Source organism: Oncorhynchus tshawytscha, linkage group LG18 (genome assembly GCF_018296145.1).
Source record: "Oncorhynchus tshawytscha isolate Ot180627B linkage group LG18, Otsh_v2.0, whole genome shotgun sequence".
Classification (NCBI taxonomy): Eukaryota; Metazoa; Chordata; class Actinopteri; order Salmoniformes; family Salmonidae; genus Oncorhynchus; species Oncorhynchus tshawytscha.
This window is the reverse complement of record NC_056446.1, coordinates 42141450-42160602: the sequence shown is the minus strand read 5'-3', so window position 1 is coordinate 42160602 and position 19153 is coordinate 42141450. Positions and strand designations below refer to the sequence as shown.

The 19153-nt window shown below is 46.8% G+C and overlaps 1 protein-coding gene across 2 annotated transcripts in view; it reads left to right on the top strand.

Annotated features, from left to right (window-relative positions):
• Positions 1-19153, top strand: part of pinx1 (PIN2 (TERF1) interacting telomerase inhibitor 1) — a 62084-nt gene that overhangs the window by 23703 nt on the left and 19228 nt on the right. For both annotated transcript variants that reach the window (XR_006079304.1, XM_042301108.1), the window contains exon 6: positions 5490-5578. Coding sequence is in view for 1 of the 2 variants with exons in the window: in XM_042301108.1 (XP_042157042.1) it covers positions 5490-5578 (89 nt within the window). In the remaining variant the exon portion in view is untranslated. The remainder of the gene's footprint in view (positions 1-5489; positions 5579-19153) is intronic.

Sequence of the window (19153 nt, the reverse complement as noted above, 5' to 3'; positions counted from 1 at the left end):
AGCCATAGGAATTGCAGTCTGGGAGCTGGAATTACATAGCTTTCCATTATAAAAAACCAGTCCGTCTCTCCGTTCAACGCCCCGACCAGTCCGTCTCTCCGTTCAACGCCCCGACCAGTCCGTATCTCCGTTCAACGCCCCGACCAGTCCGTCTCTCCGTTCAACGCCCGACCAGTCCGTCTCTCCGTTCAACGCCCCGACCAGTCCGTATCTCCGTTCAACGCCCCGACCAGTCCGTATCTCCGTTCAACGACCCGACCAGTCCGTCTCGCCGTTCAACGACCAGTCCGTCGCCATAGGGTTCCTGAAATCCCATAGGGCTCGTGTCAAATGTAGTGCTCTATATAGGGAATAGGGCTCATGCCATATGTAGTGCTCTATATAGGGAATAGGGCTCATGTCATATGTAGTGCTCTATATAGGGAATAGGGCTCATGTCATATGTAGTGCTCTATATAGGGAATAGGGCTCATGTCATATGTAGTGCTCTATATAGGGAATAGAGTGCCACTTGCCTGCCCAATGAATACTTCCATAGATGACCTGTTACTGTAGATGTAGCACCTGACAGACAGAATGTAGCACCTGACAGACGGGATGTAGCACCTGACAGACGGGATGTAGCACCTGACAGACGGGATGTAGCACCTGACAGACGGGATGTAGCACCTGACAGACGGACAGACATGAAGGCAGACAGACGGACAGACATGAAGGCAGACAGACGGACAGACATGAAGGCAGACAGACAGACAGACATGAAGGCAGACAGACGGACAGACAGGAAGGCAGGCAGGCGGACAGACAGGAAGGCAGGCAGGCGGACAGACATGAAAGCAGGCAGACGGACAGACATGAAAGCAGGCAGACGGACAGACATGCAAAGCAGGCAGACGGACAGACAGGAAGGCAGGCAGACGGACAGACAGGAAGGTAGGCAGACGGACAGACAGGAAGGTAGGCAGAAGGACAGACATGAAGGTAGGCAGACGGACAGACATGAAGGTAGGCAGAAGGACAGACAGGAAGGTAGGCAGACAGACATGAAGGTAGGCAGAAGGACAGACATGAAGGTAGGCAGAAGGACAGACATGAAGGTAGGCAGACAGACAGACATGAAGGTAGGCAGACAGACAGACATGAAGGCAGACAGACAGACATGAAGGTGGGCAGACAGACAGACATGAAGGAAGGCAGACAGACAGACATGAAGGTGGGCAGACAGACAGGCAGACAGGAAGGAAGCAGCAACCTTTTCAACTTCAGATATAAACAGCTCAACTCTTCCTAATCCATTACCTAGCCTTAACATTAAGCTGGCAATGCTTCAAACCCCTGACAAGAGGACGCTTCCACAGGCAAGGAGAAACCGGTAACATGCAAAGAGGTGTGGCTCGATGTCTGGATCGTCGTGGCGATCGTCGTGGCGATCGTCTTGGCGATCCAAACTGACTGAGCGTCCCAAATAGCACCATATTCTTTCTGGGCCCTTGTCAAAGTACTGCACTAAATAGGTATTAGGGCGCCATTTGGTGCAAGCTAGGTCTGTGATTGGTCCAGCTCTGTCCCCAACCCCTAGTAGCCTTGTCTGAGCCACAGCAGCCCATATGAGCCAATCTCCTGTTTCTGTAGTGAGACAGCTTGATGTACAGGACACCCCCTGGACAGGACACCCCCTGGACAGGACACTAGTCTGTCTCCTGTTTCTGTTGAGAGGCAGCTTGATGCAGCCAGTAACATACCCGTCAAGCGACAATTCAAGCAGGCAGGTTCGGAATGGACCTATCACATTTCAGAGAGGGGGTGTTTTGTAGGAGGAGCATGTGGTCCAGCCAGTGACAGGAGAGCGTCCCTCAGGTGGCCATGGCAACACACTCGGGTCAACATTCCTGCTGCACATTCTAGCTGCTGTTAAGCTTAGTGTGTGTGTGTGTGTGTGTGTGTGTGTGTGTGTGTGTGTGTGTGTGTGTGTGTGTACGGGCACTCATGGATTGAGCCAACTAACAAGTGGTTAGGTAACACAGCCTCAATTCTTAATTACTAAACGGTTAAATTAAATCGTTAACCAGTTGTTCCACGCTTGGCAAACTGTTCATCAGACAGGAGGAGGAGGAGGAGGAGGGTAAACTCTGATGGTTCATCTGGGGTCAACGAGGTTGTCCTGAGGACTGAGGAGGAAACAACAGCATGTTGGAAGAATTGTGTGATCGTTCTTCCATCTCTGTCTGAGGGTTAATGAGTTTCTTTTTTTAAGAACTGGGGTGAAAGGTCAACAACAGCAACGGGCTGTCTGGGGGGAGGAGCTATGGGAGAGCATCCCATGCTATGTACAAAATGGCACCCTATTCCTTTTGTAGTGCACTGATTATAATGGTTCTGATCTGATGAAAAGTAGTGCACTATATATTTGGAACGTGGTACTACTGTGGATGCATTCCCAATCTGTCCCCATCCTATCCATCTCCCTGCTTTTATCTATCCGGAGCACGGCCTTCCCCTTGCGGCTATATTAGGAGCACAACGGGAGTAAATGGGGTTTATATTCCAAATGGTAGCCTATTCTCTACATAGTGCACTTCTTTTGACTCTATAGTGCACTATGCAGAGGTTAGGGTGCCATTTGGGAGCGTTCGGGGCCTGGTGGAGAGATTAGGGTCTGGTGTTATTAGGTAGGGTCGTGTAAAGGGGGGCGGTAAATGGACATGCCAGATGGACCAAACAGAAAATAGGAAGTAGCCTCTGATTTGACGTAAGAGTGGCTACGAAAATGAAAATGGCACACTATTCTCTACGTAGTGCACTTGTTTTGACAAGATCAACCTATGGGTTATGTGCACTTATGTAGGAAGTAGGGTGTCAGATGGAGGCTAGAGGAGAGAAAACAGGAAGTAGGTACTGAGTGACGACAGACGGCGCTCCCAAGCCAGGTGAGGTAAAGGGGGGGAATGTCGTCCGTGTTTTCCTGACAACAGGAAAGGATCTGGCCGTATCAACGAGAATGCAGCCTGTAGCATCTATATTTGACGTGTGTTTTTCTCAAACGCCTTTAGCAAAACAAGACACTTTGGAGGGAAGGGAGTCAGAAGTCAGACTAAATATCTAGAATAATGGCCCTGGTAGACGTATATGAAATGTATAAAACACCTCTCCTCTCTCTCTGTCTGTAATACCTCAGCCTTATAAAACACCTCTCCTCTGTCTGTAATACCTCAGCCTTATAAAACACCTCTCCTCTCTCTGTCTGTAATACCTCAGCCTTATAAAACACCTCTCCTCTGTCTGTAATACCTCAGCCTTATAAAACACCTCTCCTCTGTCTGTAATACCTCAGCCTTATAAAACACCTCTCCTCTCTCTGTCTAATGTAATACCTCAGCCTTATAAAACACCTCTCCTCTCTCTGTCTAATGTAATACCTCAGCCTTATAAAACACCTCTCCTCTCTCTGTCTAATGTAATACCTCAGCCTTATAAAACACCTCTCCTCTGTCTGTAATACCTCAGCCTTATAAAACACCTCTCCTCTCTCTGTCTAATGTAATACCTCAGCCTTATAAAACACCTCTCCTCTCTCTCTGTCTGTAATACCTCAGCCTTATAAAACACCTCTCCTCTGTCTGTAATACCTCAGCCTTATAAAACACCTCTCCTCTCTCTGTCTGTAATACCTCAGCCTTATAAAACACCTCTCCTCTCTCTGTCTGTAATACCTCAGCCTTATAAAACACCTCTCCTCTCTCTGTCTAATGTAATACCTCAGCCTTATAAAACACCTCTCCTCTCTCTGTCTGTAATACCTCAGCCTTATAAAACACCTCTCCTCTCTCTGTCTGTAATACCTCAGCCTTATAAAACACCTCTCCTCTCTCTGTCTGTAATACCTCAGCCTTATAAAACACCTCTCCTCTGTCTAATGTAATACCTCAGCCTTATTCTCTCTCTTTCTCTCTCTCTCTGTCTCTCTCTGTCTCTCTGTCTCTCTCTCTCTCTCTCTCTGTCTCTCTCTCTGTCTCTCTCTCTGTCTCTCTCTCTGTGTCTCTCTCTGTGTCTCTCTCTGTCTCTCTCCCTCTCTCTGTCTCTTTGTCTGTCTCTCAATTCAATTCAATTCAAGGGCTTTATTGGCATGGGAAACGTGTTAACATTGCCAAAGCAAGTGAGGTAGATAATAAACAAAAGTGAAATAAACAATACAAATTAACAGTAAACATTACACTCACAGAAGTTTCAAAACAATAAAGACATTACAAATGTCATATTATATATATATATACACAGTGCTGCAACGATGTACAAATGGTTAAGGGTACTCAAGGGAAAATAAAGAAACATAAATATGGGTTGTATTTACAATGGTATTTGTTCTTCACTGGTTGCCCTTTTCTCGTGGCAACAGGTCACAAATCTTGCTGCTGTGATGGCACACTGTGGAATTTCACCCAGTAGATATGGGAGTTTATCAAAATTGTGTTTGCTTTCGAATTATTTGTGGGTCTGTGTAATCTGAGGGAAATATGTGTCTCTAATATGGTCATACATTTGGCAGGAGGTTAGGAAGTGCAGCTCAGTTTCCACCTCATTTTGTGGGCAGTGAGCACATAGCCTGTCTTCTCTTGAGAGCCATGTCTGCCTACGGCGGCCTTTCTCAATAGCAAGGCTATGCTCACTGAGTCTGTACATAGTCAAAGCTTTCCTTAAGTTTGGGTCATTCACAGTGGTCAGGTATTCTGCCACTGTGTACTCTCTGTGTAGGGCCAAATAGCATTCTAGTTTGCTTAGTTTATTTGTTAATTCTTTCCAATATGTCAAGTAATTATCTTTGTGTTTTCTCATGATTTGGTTTGGTCTAATTGTGTTGCTGTCCTGGGGCTGTGTTGCTGTCCTGTGGGGTGTGTTTGTGTTTGTGAACAGAGCCCCAGGACCAGCTTGCTTAGGGGACTCTTCTCCAGGTTCATCTCTCTGTAGGTGATGGCTTTGTTATGGAAGGTTTGGGAATCGCTTCCTTTTAGGTGGTTATAGAATTTAACGGCTCTTGTCTAGATTTTGATAATTAGTGGGTATCGGCCTAATTCTGCTCTGCATACATTATTTGGTGTTCTACGTTGTACACAGAGGATATTTTTGCAGAATTCTGCATGCAGAGTCTCAATTTGGTGTTTGTCCCATTTTGTGAAGTCTTGGTTGGTGAGCGGACCCCAGACCTCACAACCATAAAGAGCAATGAGCTTTAAGACTGATTCTAGTATTTTTAGCCAGATCCTAATCAGTTGAATTTTATGTTCCTTTTGATGGCATAAAGGCCTTTCTTGCCTTGTCTCTCAGATCGTTCACAGCTTTGTGGAAGTTACCTCTCTATCTCTGTCTGTCCCTCTGTCTTTCTCTGTCTCTGTCTCTCTGTCGGTCTCTCTGTCTCTCTGTGTATCTCTGTCTCTCTCTCTGTATCTCTGTGTATCTCTGTCTCTTTGTATCTAACCCTAACCTGCTCCTTCTAGGGAAGGACCTGTCCAGCCGCAGCCAGACAGACCTGGCCTGTATCTTTGGGAAGAGGGGGACGAAGCGCATAGCCGAGGACCAGGAAGAGGTAAGACCCTATATAGTCCCAATAAGTCATCTGCAATACAGCTACACCGTTGTGACTGAAACCCTAACCAGCCCTTATCTACATCTAACCCTACAACTCACCGGCAACACCACCACCGTCTCCTCCCCATGTCCCGTGACCCCTCCTAGAGCCAAGGCCAGGTCGGTAGAGGCCCGTCCTAAATGAAAACTTATTCGCTATATAGTGCACTAATAAGGACCCTATAAAATCTGCTTTATGGAGAACGTGGACTCACTGAATCCAGACATTTGAAAAACACATCGACAAATCTGTATTGAACCTCTTTTTGCTCGAGGTAATCATAAGGCATGACAAAAATGATGCATCAGTGATATAATATTTACCTCCAACTTTCTGGAACGTGTGTGTGTGTGTGTGTGTGTGTGTGTGTGTGTGTGTGTGTGTGTGTGTGCACGCTTGTCTCTCCACTTTGTGTCGCCGTTAGCGATGATGTTAATGGTTGGTTAGTTAGTTAATTCATTAAAATTAATTTCCATCAGTCCAACCTCAATGCAGACGGCCTTCAGTCTATTCTGATTTATATCAGTCCAACCTCAATGCAGACGGCCTTCAGTCAATTCTGATTTCCATCAGTCCAACCTCAATGCAGACGGCCTTCAGTCAATTCTGATTTCCATCAGTCCAACCTCAATGCAGACGGCCTTCAGTCAATTCTGATTTCCATCAGTCCAACCTCAATGCAGACGGCCTTCAGTCAATTCTGAATTCCCCCAATTTGCCTGTTGGTCCCAGGTCAGTTGAAACACTGACAAATGTAGTTAATTTTTTGTATTTAAAAAAATAAATAATAAGAAGCCAGCAGTACTGGCCATTTTCCAATAATGTCTGGCCAATATTGGGGAGGTTGGTTAATTATGTGACTGTGGCCTCATTGTCCTGTCCTGATAATAAATCTGGCGATAGCTGTGGTGTATGGATCAGAGCCGCTCGGCCCAGCTGTCTGTCCCTGATGAGTGGAGAAGGGTCGCCGGCCCATCCCTCATAGGCCTGGCGTGGGAGGACAGGACAACCGGCGCACACCAACCTCCCCTTCCCTCCATCCACCCATCCGCCCCTTCTCCTTCAGTTAGACCTACACAGTGTATGGGATTTGCTTATTTTGCCATGAATCTGTTTCTGGTCAGAAATATGATTGTGTCCTCTGGAAGATGATTGGGTAAAACCACTGCGGGGGGGCATCCTCACTCCGTTCAAACTTCTAAATGGTCAAAACCATTTGGTTATGCGATGGGGGGGGGGGTGAAATCCAAAATGGTGCTATATAGTCATTGGCTATGTCATAATTACATTTTAAAGATAAATATTTATACATTACTAGCTTGAAACCCGCAAAAAATGATAAGTTCATTTAGTGGGTGATGTGGATTTCATATCAAAACACAGAGAGCAGTCAGACCAGTCCAGCTCATGAGGTCCATCAGCAGCAGATTTGAATTTAGAATGGGACCTTGGCTGTTAAAGTATAGACACCTGAGTTACCTAACCCGTTGACAGGATGGGACACCTGAGTTACCTAACCCGTTGACAGGATGGGACACCTGAGTTACCTAACCCGTTGACAGGATGGGACACCTGAGTTACCTAACCCGTTGACAGGATGGGACACCTGAGTTACCTAACCCGTTGACAGGATTGGACACCTGAGTTACCTAACCCGTTGACAGGATTGGACACCTGAGTTACCTAACCCGTTGACAGGATTGGACACCTGAACCCGTTGACAGGATGGGACACCTGAGTTACCTAACCCGTGAGTTGGACACCTGAGTTACCCGTTGACAGGATGGGACACCTGTTACCTAACCCGTTGACAGGATTGGACACCTGAGTTACAACCCGTTGATTGGACACCTGAGTTACCTAACCCGTTGACAGGATGGGACACCTGAGTTACCTAACCCGTTGACAGGATTGGACACCTGAGTTCCCTAACCCGTTGACAGGGTGGGACACCTGAGTTACCTAACCTGTTGACAGGATGGGACACCTGAGTTACCTAACCTGTTGACAGGATGGGACACCTGAGTTACCTAACCCGTTGACAGGGTGGGACACCTGAGTTACCTAACCCCAAACCATCGCAATTGGTTTGAGGTCAGGTGATTGTGGAGGCCAGGTCATCTGATGCAGCACTCCATCACTCTCCTTCTTGGTCAAATAGCCCTTACACAGCCTGGAGGTGTGTTGGGTCATTGTCCTGTTGAAAAACAAATGATAGTCCCACTAAGCGCAAACCAGATGGGCGGGCGTGGCGTATTGCTGCAGAATGCTGTGGCAGCCATGCTGGTTAAGTGTGCCTTGAATTATAAATAAATCACAGACAGTGTCACCAGAAAAGCACCCCCACACCTCCTCCTCCATGCTTCATGGTGGGAACCACACATGCGGAGATCATTCGTTCACCTACTCTGTGTCTCACAAAGACACGGCGGTTGGAACCAAAAATCTAATTTGGACTCTTCAGACCAAGGACAGATTTCCACCGGTCTAATGTCTATTGCTCGTGTTTCTTGGCCCAATCAATTCTCTTCTTCTTACTGGTGTCCTTTAGTAGTGGTTTCTTTGCAGCAATTTGACCACGAAGACCTGATTCACGTAGTCTCCTCTGAACAGTTGATGTTGAGATGTCTGTTACTTGAACTCTGGGAAGCATTTATTTGGGCTGCAATTTCTGAGGCTGGTAACTCAAAATGAACTTATCCTCTGCAGCAGAGGTAACTCTGGGTCTTCCTTTCCTGTGGCGGTCCTCATGAGAGTTTAATCATAGCACTTGATGGTTTTTGCGACTGCACTTGAATAAACTTTCTAAGTATATTCTGTATACAACCCCTACCTTGTCACAAAACAACTGATTGGCTCAAACACATTAAGAAGGAAAGAAATTCCACAAATTAACTTAAATGGATTCCAGGTGACTACCTCATGAAGCTGGTTGAGAGAATGCCAAGTCTGCAGAGCTATCATCAAGGCAAAGGGTGGCTACTTTGAAGAATCTCACATTTTCTTTAAATATATTTTGATTTAACACTTCTTTTTTTGTTGGTTACTACATGATTCCATATGTGTTATTTCATAGTTTTCATGTCCACTATTATTCTACAATGTAGAAAATAGTTTAAAAAAATAAACCCTTGAATGAGTAGGTGTGTCAACTTTTGACTGGTACTGTATGTAACGCAACAATTTAAAAAGATTTTACTGAGTTACAGTTCATAGAAGGAAATCAGTCAATTGAAATAAATTCATTAGGCCCTAATCTATGGATTTCACATGACTGGGCAGGGGCTCAACCAATGGGTGGGCCTGGGAGGGCCTAAGCGCAGACACTGGGGAGCCAGGTCCAGCAAGTCGGGATGAGTTTTCCCCCACAAAAGGGCACAGACAAAAAAATACTCCCCAGTGTTTACATTACCCTCCGTGATTGATTACATTGATTGATTACATCAAAGAGGCAGTGATTAGACGTGTGTGTAACCAACCAATGGGATCTCGATGATCGTCGTTAGGCTGTTCGTTGCATCTCCGTGTCTGTAATTACCTTACCCCCTTTGCATTCCATTTTAGACCAAGTAACCAAGAGACAAACGCTTTCTCTTTCTCTCTTTTACCCCGGGGCTAATCTGTATGTGTCAGAGAGTTGGCTCAGTTTGGTGGGTGCCACCGAGAGAGCTGGTGGGGGGGGGGTCACAGGCTCTTGTTCTCCGAGGTGCTCGGAGGGCCCTGTCAATGGACACACTCGGAGAGGCTGTCCTTTTGTTTCACGCAATTAGTTGCAATCTGAGAGCAAATTAGAGCTCCTAGCCTTCACAACAAACACAACACAACACTGCACACACACACACACACACACACACACACACACACACTCACTCAGACTGCTAAACAATGCAGTCCACACCACAGGCATCGCCTGCTTTACTAAACCAAACAGACACTACAGTGCATTGGGCATTTTCGTCTGAATTACATAACAAATTCCTAACACAGCCAATGGGGCAAAACACCCCGATCCAGTAAGCTGTTCTACAGTAGCAGAACATGGACCTGGTGCTCAGACCAACCGGCTCCTAAACAGCTTCTGTCCCCTCTGGCTGTAAGTTAAATGGCTAAAAACTGTCGCGCTCCCACAGACTATACACACTGTCTACCTGACTCTGCCTATCCACAAGTCTCTACCCAGTCAGACACACACCTTCACTGTCACTCACATAACCCTCACTCACATAAACTCACACTCACATAAACCCTCACTCACATAAACCCTCACTCACACTCACATAAACCCTCACTCACACTCACATAAACCCTCACTCACATAAACTCACACTCACATAAACCCACACTCACATAAACTCACACTCACATAAACCCTGACATAAACCCTCACTCACACTCACATAAACCCTCACTCATACTCATTACTGATGCAACCCCCACCCCACACACACACACACCTACACTGCTCTCTATTGATTACCGTAAATATTACCGTATTTATCCTGCTACTGAGGTATTTGAGGTAGATATGTACCTGAAGGTAAAGTGACTAGGCATCAGGACAGATGATAATAAGGTATTTGAGGTAGATATGTACCTGAAGGCAGGGTAAAGTGACTAGACATCAGGATAGATAATAATAAGGTATTTGAGGTAGATATGTCCATGAAGGCAGGGTAAAGTGACTAGGCATCAGGATAGATAGTAATAAGGTATTTGAGGTAGATATGTACCTGAAGGCAGGGTAAAGTGACTAGACATCAGGATAGATAATAATAAGGTATTTGAGGTAGATATGTCCATGAAGGCAGGGTAAAGTGACTAGGCATCAGGATAGATAGTAATAAGGTATTTGAGGTAGATATGTCCATGAAGGCAGGGTAAAGTGACTAGACATCAGGATAGATAATAATAAGGTATTTGAGGTAGATATGTACATGAAGGTAAAGTGACTAGGCATCAGGATAGATAATAATACGGTATTTGAGGTAGATATGTACATGAAGGTAAAGTGACTAGGCATCAGGATAGATAATAATAAGGTATTTGAGGTAGATATGTACATGAAGGCAGGGTAAAGTGACTAGGCATCAGGATAGATAATAATAAGGTATTTGAGGTAGATATGTCCATGAAGGCAGGGTAAAGTGACTAGACATCAGGATAGATAATAATAAGGTATTTGAGGTAGATATGTCCATGAAGGCAGGGTAAAGTGACTAGACATCAGGATAGATAATAATAAGGTATTTGAGGTAGATATGTACATGAAGGTAAAGTGACTAGGCATCAGGATAGATAATAATACGGTATTTGAGGTAGATATGTACATGAAGGCAGGGTAAAGTGACTAGACATCAGGATAGATAATAATAAGGTATTTGAGGTAGATATGTCCATGAAGGCAGGGTAAAGTGACTAGACATCAGGATAGATAATAATAAGGTATTTGAGGTAGATATGGACATGAAGGCAGGGTAAAGTGACTAGACATCAGGATAGATAATAATAAGGTATTTGAGGTAGATATGTACATGAAGGCAGGGTAAAGTGACTAGACATCAGGATAGATAATAATAAGGTATTTGAGGTAGATATGTCCATGAAGGCAGGGTAAAGTGACTAGACATCAGGATAGATAATAATAAGGTATTTGAGGTAGATATGTCCATGAAGGCAGGGTAAAGTGGCTAGACATCAGGATAGATAATAATAAGGTATTTGAGGTAGATATGTCCATGAAGGCAGGGTAAAGTGACTAGACATCAGGATAGATGATAATAAGGTATTTGAGGTAGATATGTCCATGAAGGCAGGGTAAAGTGACTAGACATCAGGATAGATAATAATAAGGTATTTGAGGTAGATATGTCCATGAAGGTAAAGTGACTAGGCATCAGGATAGATAATAATAAGGTATTTGAGGTAGATATGTCCATGAAGGCAGGGTAAAGTGACTAGGCATCAGGATAGATAATAATAAGGTATTTGAGGTAGATATGTCCATGAAGGCAGGGTAAAGTGACATCAGGACAGATGATAATAAGGTATTTGAGGTAGATATGTCCATGAAGGCAGGGTAAAGTGACTAGACATCAGGATAGATAATAATAAGGTATTTGAGGTAGATATGTCCATGAAGGCAGGGTAAAGTGACTAGACATCAGGATAGATAATAATAAGGTATTTGAGGTAGATATGTCCATGAAGGTAAAGTGACTAGGCATCAGGATAGATAATAATAAGGTATTTGAGGTAGATATGTCCATGAAGGCAGGGTAAAGTGACTAGGCATCAGGATAGATAATAATAAGGTATTTGAGGTAGATATGTCCATGAAGGCAGGGTAAAGTGACATCAGGACAGATGATAATAAGGTATTTGAGGTAGATATGTCCATGAAGGCAGGGTAAAGTGACTAGACATCAGGATAGATAATAATAAGGTATTTGAGGTAGATATGTCCATGAAGGCAGGGTAAAGTGACTAGACATCAGGATAGATAATAATAAGGTATTTGAGGTAGATATGTCCATGAAGGCAGGGTACAAAGTCAAAATTAGTAAAAATATAGAAAGCAAGAAAAACCCTTGAATGAGTAGATGTGTCCAAACAATTGACCAGTCGACTAATTGGGGTCAGCCCTAGTACCGTTCCTTGTAAGCAGTAGTGCTAGCTTTTAGCCCAGTGCGGATATGGCCTGTGACCCCATGGTTTTTGGTTGGGATACGTTCTTATAGTCACTGTGGGGACGACATCGTCTATTGATGAAGTTCGTTATCGGATGAAACCCAGGGAAATATCCCAGTCAGTACTAGCTAAAAAAACAGACTTGTGGCCTCGCGTTGTCCGACTGCTTCCGTATTGAGCGCATCACTCTGTACTTCTTGTTTGAACTTTTGTATGTAAAACAGCAGGAGAATGGAGTCCTGGTCAGATTTGCTGAAGCGAGGAAAGAGGGAGGGGCTTGTATGTGTTTCTGTGGGTCGAATAAAAGCGGTCTAGAGTTTTAGCTCCACCCTAGTGGCCAGGAGATGTGTTGGTAGCAGTGAGGTAGGATGGTTTTTACTATATTACTTTTAAATACTTTTAAGTACTTTGAAGTATTTCTATATTTCCTGCTACCAGTCACGATCAGCCCTGTTTCCGTGTGCAGTTGAAGTCGGAAGTTTACATGCACCTTAGCGAAATACATTTAAACTCAGTTTATCCCAATTCCTGACATTTAATCCTAGTAGGAATTCCCTGTCTTAGGTCAGTTAGGATCACCACTTTATTTTAAGAATGTGAAATGTCAGAATAATAGTGATTTAAGTAGAGAGAATGATTTATTTCAGATTTTTCTTTCATCACATACCCAGTGGGTCAGATGTTTACATACACTCAATTAGTATTTGGTAGCATTGTTCTGGGATTGATATGCACTTTTCGCACCAAAGTACGTTCATCTCTAGGAGAGCGAGAACGCGTCTCCTTCCTGAGCGGTATGACGGCTGTGTGATCCCATGGTGTTTATACTTGCGTACTATTGTTTGTACAGATGAACGTGGTACCTTCAGGCATTTGGAAATTTCTCCCAAGAATGAACCAGACTTGAGGTCTACAATTATTTTTCTGAGGTCTTGCAAAGAGGCGCTGAGTTCGAAAGTAGGCCTTGAAATACATCCACAGATACACCTCCAATTGATTTAAATGATGTCAATTAGCCTATCAGACGCTTCTAAAGCCGTGACATCATTTTCTGGAATTTTCCAAGCTGTTTAAATGCACAGTCAACTTAATGTATGTAAACTTCTGACCCACTGGAATTGTGATACAGTGAATTATAAGTGAAACAAATTGTTGGAAAAAATTTGTCGATGTCCTAACCGACTTGCCAAAACTATAGTTTGTTAACAAGAAATGTATGGAGTGGTTGAAAAACGAGTTTTAATGACTCCAACCTAAGTGTATGTAAACTTCCTACTTCAACCGTAAATATTACCATTAGTATTTCTATATTCCTGCTACCAGTCACTCTCAGCCCTGTTCCCATGTATATCAGCTTATCACAGCTACACACACACACACACACACACATTCAACGCTGGACCGGACGGGCTGGACCGGACGGGCTGAACCCTGGACCGGACGGGCTTAACCCTGGACCATACGGACTGAACCCTGGACCGGACGGACTGAACCCTGGACCGGACGGACTGAACCCTGGACCGGACGGACTGAACCCTGGACCATACGGACTGAACCCTGGACCGGACGGACTGAACCCTGGACCATACGGACTGAACCCTGGACCATACGGACTGAACCCTGGACCGAACGGACTGAACCCTGGACCGGACGGACTGAACCCTGGACCGGACGGACTGAACCCTGGACCATACGGACTGAACCCTGGACCGGACGGACTGAACCCTGGACCATACGGACTGAACCCTGGACCATACGGACTGAACCCTGGACCGAACGGACTGAACCCTGGGACCGGACGGACTGGACTCTGGACCGGGCGTACTGAACCCTGGACCGGACGGACTGAACCCTGGACCGGACGGACAGAACCCTGGACCGGACGGACAGAACCCTGGACCGACGGACCGAACCCTGGACCGACGGACCCTGACCGACGGACCGAACCCTGGACCGGACGGACCGAACCCTGGACCGGACGGACCGAACCCTGGACCGGACGGACCGAACCCTGGACCGGACGGACCGAACCCTGGACCGACGGACCGAACCCTGGACCGGACGGACCGAACCCTGGACCGGACGGACCGAACCCTGGGCCGGACGGACCGAACCCTGGACCGAACCCTGGACCGGACGGACAGAACCCTGGACCGGACGGACTGAACCCTGGACCGGACGGACTGAACCCTGGACCATACGGACTGAACCCTGGACCGGACGGACTGGACTCTGGACGGACTGGACTCTGGACCGGACGGACTGGACTCTGGACCGGACTGACTGGACCGGACGGACTGGACTGACTGGACCCTGGACCGGACGGACTGACCCTGCCGGACTGGACCCTGGACCGGACGGACCGGACTGACTGAACTCTGGCCCGGACGGACTGAACTCTGGACCGGACGGACCGGACGGTCCACCACTACTGTAGTGGAGGACTCTGGGTAGTTCTACTGTAGTGGAAGACTGGGTAGTTCTACTGTAGTGGAGGACTCTGGGTAGTTCTACTGTAGTGGAAGACTGGGTAGTTCTACTGTAGTGGAGGACTCTGGGTAGTTCTACTGTTGTGGAGGACTCTGGGTAGTTCTACTGTAGTGGAAGACTGGGTAGTTCTACTGTAGTGGAGGACTCTGGGTAGTTCTACTGTGGTGGAAGACTCTGGGTAGTTCTACTGTGGTGGAAGACTCTGGGTAGTTCTACTGTGGTGGAAGACTCTGGGTAGTTCTACTGTGGTGGAAGACTCTGGGTAGTTCTACTGTAGTGGAAGACTGGGTACTTCTACTGTAGTGGAAGACTGGGTACTTCTACTGTAGTGAAAGACTCTGGGTAGTTCTACTGTAGTGGAAGACTCTGGGTAGTTCTACTGTAGTGGAAGACTGGGTAGTTCTACTGTAGTGGAAGACTGGGTAGTTCTACTGTAGTGGAGGACTCTGGGTAGTTCTACTGTAGTGGAGGACTCTGGGTAGTTCAACTGTAGTGGAGGACTGGGTAGTTCTACTGTAGTGGAAGACTGGGTAGTTCTACTGTAGTGGAGGACTCTGGGTAGTTCTACTGTAGTGGAGGACTCTGGGTAGTTCAACTGTAGTGGAGGACTCTGGGTAGTTCAGATGTAGTGGAGGACTCTGGGTAGTTCAGCTGTAGTGGAGGACTCTGGATAGTTCTACTGTAGTGGTAGACTCTGGGTAGTTCTACTGTAGTGGAAGACTCTGGGTAGTTCTACTGTAGTGGAAGACTCTGGGTAGTTCTACTGTAGTGGAAGACTCTGGGTAGTTCTACTGTAGTAGAAGACTGGATAGTTCTACTGTAGTGGAAGTCTGGGTAGTTCTACTGTAGTGGAAGACTGGGTAGTTCTACTGTAGTGGAGGACTCTGGGTAGTTCTACTGTAGTGGAAGACTCTGGGTAGTTCTACTGTAGTGGAAGACTCTGGGTAGTTCTACTGTAGTGGAAGACTCTGGGTAGTTCAACTGTAGTGGAGGACTCTGGGTAGTTCTACTGTAGTGGAGGACTCTGGGTAGTTCTACTGTAGTGGAGGACTCTGGGTAGTTCGAATCACAGGTTTTGTAATGGAGGAAAAAGACAAAGACTTCTGCGTCGGCAGCAATGTTTTCAAGCTCTGCGTCTCCGTAGACTCCGCCTGCCCGTTCCCAGACGCCCTGCGTCTCTATAGACTCCGCCTGCCCGTTCCCAGCAGCTCTGCGTCTCTATAGACTCCGCCTGCCCGTTCCCAGCAGCTCTGCGTCTCCGTAGACTCCGCCTGCCCGTTCCCAGCAGCTCTGCGTCTCTATAGACTCCGCCTGCCCGTTCCCAGACGCCCTGCGTCTCTATAGACTCCGCCTGCCCGTTCCCAGACGCCCTGCGTCTCTATAGACTCCGCCTGCCCGTTCCCAGCAGCTCTGCGTCTCTGTAGACTCCGCCTGCCCGTTCCCAGCAGCTCTGCGTCTCTATAGACTCCGCCTGCCCGTTCCCAGACGCTCTGCGTCTCTGTAGACTCCGCCTGTCCTTTCCCAGACGCCCTGCTTGCCACACCGCCAGCATCTGCCAAATGCCCCGTACCCTGCTTCCGCTCTGCCCTTAGTCCCTGAACCCCCAACCTGCTCTGCCTCACACACCCCTACACCACCCGGTCCTTATCCTCCTTTTTTCTGAAGACAACGTCACCAGGGACCCCTCCACGCTGAGGAGTGATCCTTCACGGGCGTGGGCAGAATAACCAGCCAGCAGGTGTCCAGCGACGGAGCTGGAGCCTGGCCTCTTTGTGGCGGAGCAGGGAGTGGGAGTGGGAGAGGGCAGGGAGGTCGACTCAACCCCAAGAGAAGTGCTCCGTACCGGCCGCCTGGCTGGAACCTAGTTGACCCTAGGAACCAGGCCAATGCACGCAGCCAGCCTACTAACTAACTAACTAACTAACTGCTAGACCTATTCATTACCATCGATGATGATGATGATGATGATGAAACGTTGATATTGCCAGGTAGTTGTTTACCTCAAAAATACAGATGAGTCCGAAATGATGGATGGGTTCGCCGTTTCAAAGTCCAATAATGTTTATTTGTATTTATTTATTTATTTATTTATTTTGGGCGGGGTTAGGGGGGGGGGGTGCCATCAACCTTTCTGTCAATTCTAACCTGTTCTGTATACAAGATATATATATATATATCTCTTGATGACAATTCCTATAATGCTGGAGGAGTTTGCTGATTGAGGAAAACAAGGCCAGAATGAATATTGGAATGCAGGCGCCTAGCCAAGTCTCTATAACCCTCATTTGTTTTTGAAATGAATTCAGACAGAGCAGTGGGGGTTTCTTTGTGTTATTCATGACCCTATGGGGGTGTACTGTTTACCCCCCGTGCTGAAACAACCAATGGGTCTGTAAGACACCTGCAGGTAGATCAACAACAGTCAAAAGGGGGTTTAAATACATCCCAGACACCTTTTTATTAGTTTAACTCGGCAAGTCAGTGAAGAACAAATTCTTATTTTCAATGACGGCCTACTGGGGAACAGTGGGTTAAACTGCCTTGTTCAGGGGGCAGAACGACAGATTTTTTTCCTTGTCAGCTCGGGGATTTGATCTAGCAACCCTTTCGGTTACTGGCCCAACGCTCTGACCACTAGGCTACCTGCCTCCCCTAATCTGCATGAACCACACGGGGCTGGTTTCCCGCACATAGATGAAATTCTGGAGATTTTCCATTCAGAAGGCTTTTTATTCTAATCTAGACTAAGCAAAAAAAAAGGAGAGCGCTCTCTTCAAAGAGAGAAAGGACACAAGATTTTAAAAAGTGAGACATTTTCAAAACAAAATTGTCTGTCGAGTAGAGAAGCCCCCTTTTCCACAATCAACAACAACAAAAAATCTATAAAGTGAGCGAAAGAGAGAAATGAAAACTGGTTTGGTATGATTCGGCGGCGATACCTCTCCCTACCCTACCTTTCACAGCCAGCCTTGGGCTTTAGAAAAATGACTAACTTTTGTTGATGTATGAATCGGCAGGGAGACTATTTATCAGCAGGCCCTCTGTGGGCACCCGCTCTGGTCCCACCAGTAACAGGCCGCATCGCTCCCCTTTGACTGATTAATTAGCCAATCACAGGACATTTTTCACCGGTCGCCGGGCGACGACAGCGGCTAGAAGGTTTACTCCAGCTAATGCCGTGTGGCTCTGTAGCCACTGGAGTCGTTGCAGCCTCGTCGGCTATTTCACGCTTACGTAGTGACCGGGACTGGACTGGCTGGGGGCCAGGTGGGGTGGGGGACAGGCGGAGTGGCTGGAGGGGAAGGAGAAATAAATCAACCAGGCTGGGGAGGTGGACAGAGAAGAGAGAGGCTGGGGGTAGTGGTCTTGGTGGTGGGGGGTAGAGGAGGGGGATGGGGGAGGAGGAGGAGAGGGGGGTGGCCAGGGGCACTGCTTGCCTGCTGAAAAGCACAGAGAGCATTGGGGTGGGTGAGAGACGGGAGGATGGGGAGAACTGGAAGCTACATTACAGCAGCCAACGCACCTTCATTTAGAAGTGACCAGAAGTCCTCTGATACCAGAAGCAAGAGCATGTGATTTCTCTTGTGGTGAGGGAAGATGGAGGAAGCAGGGGGGGCAGGGGGTTAGAAGACAGGAGGAGGAGATGGGGAGGCGGGAAGGCAGGAGGAGGAGATGGGGAGGCGGGAAGGCAGGAGGAGGAGATGGGGAGGCGGGAAGGCAGGAGGAGGAGATGGGAAGGCAGGAGGAGGAGATGGGGAGGCGGGAAGGCAGGAGGAGGAGATGGGGAGGCGGGAAGGCAGGAGGAGGAGATGGGGAGGCGGGAAGGCAGGAGGAGGAGATGGGGAGGCGGGAAGGCAGGAGGAGGAGATGGGGAGGCGGGAAGGCAGGAGGAGGAGATGGGGAGGCGGGAAGGCAGGAGGAGGGTTATCTTCTGTATACCACCCTTACCTTGTCACAACACAACTGATTGGCTCAAACTCATTAATAGGAAGGGAAAAAATTCCCTCATTTTTTACTTTTAATGAACAAGGCACACATTAAATGAAATGCATTCCAGGTGACTACCTTGTGAAGCTGGTTGAGAGAATGCCAAGAGTGTGCAAAGCTGTCACCAAGGCAAAGGGTGGAAGAATCTCAAATATACAAGTTTTTTTGGTTACTACATGATTCCATATGTGATATTTCATCATTTTGATGTCTTCACTATTATTCTACAATGTAGAAAATAGTACAAATAAAGAAAAACCCTTGAATGAGTAGATGTGTCCAAACTGTTGACTGGTACTGTACATTAAATATTGATTTGAATATTATTCCAATGTTGACTTCTGATATAATTCTGATCGGAGTAATTGT